Here is a 3,581-nt window from a genome sequence, read left to right as displayed (position 1 = left end):
GTTAGCTAATTGTCTAACAACAAATAAACAGCAGACAGCCAAAAAATGTCCCACTGTTTGGATGACTGATTTCACTGTCGGAAAATGAAGACCCCTCAGCCTTTGTAGTCCCCATGAGAATGTTGTTTTCTTTGGAGTTGACTGAACAAACATAGAGATCCAACCCTGGAGCACTGCTCTGGAGTTTCAGTTTAGCCTTTTCCTAGGCAGACAGGCTGGTGGGCCAGCCTTCACTCTGTGTCTGAGCAGATGTAATCACCCATTCACTTACAAGCAGCCCCTACACCTACCTAGTGTGACCAGTCATTCATATTCCAATGGACTGATGTTCGAGGGCAACCTGGGTATTCGGCCAGGAAACTTCAATAGAGAACAATTCTAATGTATTGTTTACAAATCAATTTCCCCTTTCAAATAGGCTGTTGGGAGAGTGGCCTAGCCAGAGCAAGCCTGCCCAGTGTCCCACACCTGTCACTCTTCACTTCCTAACCAATGGCCACACTCTATTGATTCTTTAATCCCCTCTCTTTGAAAACCTGAGCCAGCTGATGCTCGGTAACTCAAAAGAAATTTCTTTCCTGTAGAGCCCACCTCTACAGGTAGTGGCACACCCAGGGCTAATTCTCTCAGAGAAAATCTTAATTGGTTTATTGTGAATGAGCTGTTAAAGCTTGTAATGGTTTTCTCTAAGGTGGAAGGAAACCATGGCCTCAAACGCCAGGAGTCATAAAACGATCTTTGAGGCCCCTTCAAACTAAACCTTACTTTAGACAGACTCGAGAAAGACTCTAATGTCTGATGACACCGAGGGTGAGAATTTGAGTATAGGACTATTAGAACAGGGCTTACGTCCCTCCTTCTCTCCCCCGCCACAACCCCACCCCCAACCATGAGTGGCAGCTTCCCGGAGAGGTTGATATACTTCCTCAGCCTTAGTGCCGAGAGGCCCGAGTGAGCAAAGTACCAAAGAAATTTAAACGTGAAAAAAACAAAAAACTTTTTATTTACACTGAGCATCTGAAATACAGAAAGTGTAAACTTTCAGATCATATACATAATAATAGAATAAACTCTTTATGTACAAAAATACATTTTCATATGAATGAAACATCTTGAATAAATTAAACTCCTATGGAGCGCCGAGGCTGAATAGCCCGTGTCTGCTGCGCTGAGCCCTTCTCTATAGCACTACGACGGTGCTGGAGGTCACGATCCATAATGCATGAAGCCCACTCCTTGTCTCTCCTTTTTAAGCCTTTTCATTTTATTGTCAGCCCGTTCAAACCAAATTTTCATGCTCGTTTTTCTTCATTAGAGTTCTACAAATTGTAAAATTGACTTTTCACCTCGTCTTCAGCAGCTGACCTGCCCCTTTGCTAACTCCCCCCGGCAGTGGGGGCTCAGCTCAGCGGCGCCACAAAGAAGGGAGTCTTGGGGAAGTTCACAAAGTGCAAAAGGGAAGGACGCAATGTGAAGGAGTCTGCTAGGAGCTCGAGGGGGCAAGGTGACTTAGAACCCTTAGGGCTAACCCCAACCCGTGCTTCTCCCAGGATAGCGGAGCAGGCGGAAGACCAGATCTTTAAGCTGCATCCCCACCCACCCACCCACATACACTCATACCTGCTCCTCCACCCTTCCTCCCCTTTTGAGCTCAGGGGACTTCCCCGAGGTCACTTGTGATGTGCCCGAGTATGTCAGAGCGAAGTCTGTGTGTGGGCGCACCACAGGCCTGGCTAGTGATAGGGCACGAAACAGGGAGCGCCGTGGACTAAGTCTTTGGGCAGGCCAGGGAAGAAGAGGGGGTCAGGGTTCCCGTAGCCAAAGTCCTCGGAGGCTGCAGGGCTGCTGGGGTTAGAGAGAGGGGATGAGGAGCAGCAGGAGGAGGGTGGGGAGAACGAAGAAGAGGAGGAGGAGGAGGAGGCTGCAGCTGGGGAAGCGCTGGAGATCCACGATTCTCCATCGCTGGCCGAGCTGGGAGAGTCGGCAGGGTGGAGGTAGGCGGGCAGGAGCAGCTCCTTGGGGGGCCCTTGCAAGCACTGGTCAGCAAGACGCAGAGTCTCAGCAAGGGCCCAGATGTAGTTGTAAGCGAAGCGCAGGGTCTCGATCTTGGTGAGCTTGGTGTCATCTGGGAAGGTGGGCAACACGCTTCGTAGTTCATCCAGGGCCGCATTCAGGTTGTGCATCCGGTTGCGTTCGCGATCGTTGGCCTTCACCCGCCGGGTCTTGCGGATGGTATGCAGGAGTGCTTCGCTCCTTACCCGGCCACGGCCTCGCCGTCTCTTGTGCTCTTTCTCCTCTTCTTCCTCATCCTCCTTCCTCTCTTCTCTCCGGCGCTGCTCGGAGTGCTGCGCGGAGGAGGTGGCTTGCAGAAGTCCGTTGCTGTCCTCCTCGTCCGTAAGAAAGCATGACAGGTCGCTGCTGTTTTCGAAGTCAGAGAGGTTGCTGTCCACGAGAGAGGCCATTGCTGGAGGGAAACAGAGAGGGAGAGAGAGAGAAAGTTGTTAATGAATAATATGCTTTTTGGAGGGGAGAGGGTGAAGGAGGGAATGAGGGGACCCTCCTCGGCTGTGGTGGGAGTTGCGCTCTTTTCAGGGCCCACTTACTTTTGGAGCTCTTAGTCCCGGCCCGACCCCTCCCCCTAAGCGAAGTTCCCAAGACGGGGAGGAAATTGAAAGTTCCCGGAAACTTCCGAGCTCGGCCGCCTAAGAGGGGCCACGCGACCGCCTTGTCTCCGCTTCTATCTCGCCCGTGATCAGCTCGTGTGAGCACGGAGTGTGGCACACGACTGGCCTCAGGACACCTTATATACCCTGAAAAACAATAGGTGCCCCCATCCCCTCCAGCTCTCCCACTCCCCCTCTCCCCATCGGGCTCCCCGCTCCCACCCCCCACCCCCGCCTGAGAGAATGAATGGAAAGAGGCAGCAGGTCGGCCCCGTGCTGCACCCTGGATAATTTGCATAATTTATGCAGGCGGGGGTCGAGTCCCCCTCCCCCCTCCCCTCTTGGTCCCCGGAGTGTGCCTATAATTACTGCGGGCCAATCGCAGGGCAGAGCGGCAGCCGGGCCACGTGAGTTATCTCCGGGCTAAACCCTGATTGAGCTTCATTAGTATATTGGGAGGGGAAGGGTTGTGAGGCGAAGGGTAGGAATCCCAAGGAGGTTAGGCTTGGGGGGTGAAGGGAAGCACACTCCTCCCCTCGCAACCTCCCAATAGCCCCGGTATTCCAGGGCTCGAGGGTAATGGGGTGGCACACAGAAAAGGATGGCATTGCTATCTCCTGCAAAATTGTAAAGTTCACTGATGCAATCTGGGACAGCTTGGAGAAAGGCTTCGTTACTCTTCCCTTTTCCTGCAGTGTCTTGTCTTTGGGGGCCCATAGTTGAACCTGGGATCAGGGGCACAAAGGGACAGTGGCTCCGAGTGTGAATCAGTTCCAGTACTTAGGGAGTAGAGCTGAAGGATTCCTGCTGTCTCGCTTCCCGCCCCCCTCACCCCTCCCCATCCCAACCACACCATAGCATAATAAAACAAAAAGAAAAAAACAAAATAAAACAAAGAAAAGAAAACCTTCCTTTTGG

At 52.3% G+C, this 3,581-nt stretch overlaps 1 protein-coding gene across 1 annotated transcript; it reads right to left on the bottom strand.

The window, feature by feature from the left end:
• Positions 1-1,733: 1,733 nt before the first annotated feature.
• Positions 1,734-2,462, bottom strand: NEUROG1 (neurogenin 1). Its single transcript, XM_020991095.2, has one exon. The coding sequence runs from the start codon at positions 2,460-2,462 to the stop codon at positions 1,734-1,736; it is 729 nt and encodes a 242-aa protein (XP_020846754.1).
• Positions 2,463-3,581: the final 1,119 nt, after the last annotated feature.

The sequence above is a fragment of the Phascolarctos cinereus genome, unplaced genomic scaffold, assembly GCF_003287225.1.
Source record: "Phascolarctos cinereus isolate Bilbo 61053 unplaced genomic scaffold, phaCin_HiC Scaffold_2;HRSCAF=192, whole genome shotgun sequence".
Classification (NCBI taxonomy): domain Eukaryota; kingdom Metazoa; phylum Chordata; class Mammalia; order Diprotodontia; family Phascolarctidae; genus Phascolarctos; species Phascolarctos cinereus.
Note: the sequence above shows the minus strand (reverse complement) of the source record. Positions and strands in the feature narration are given on the sequence as shown.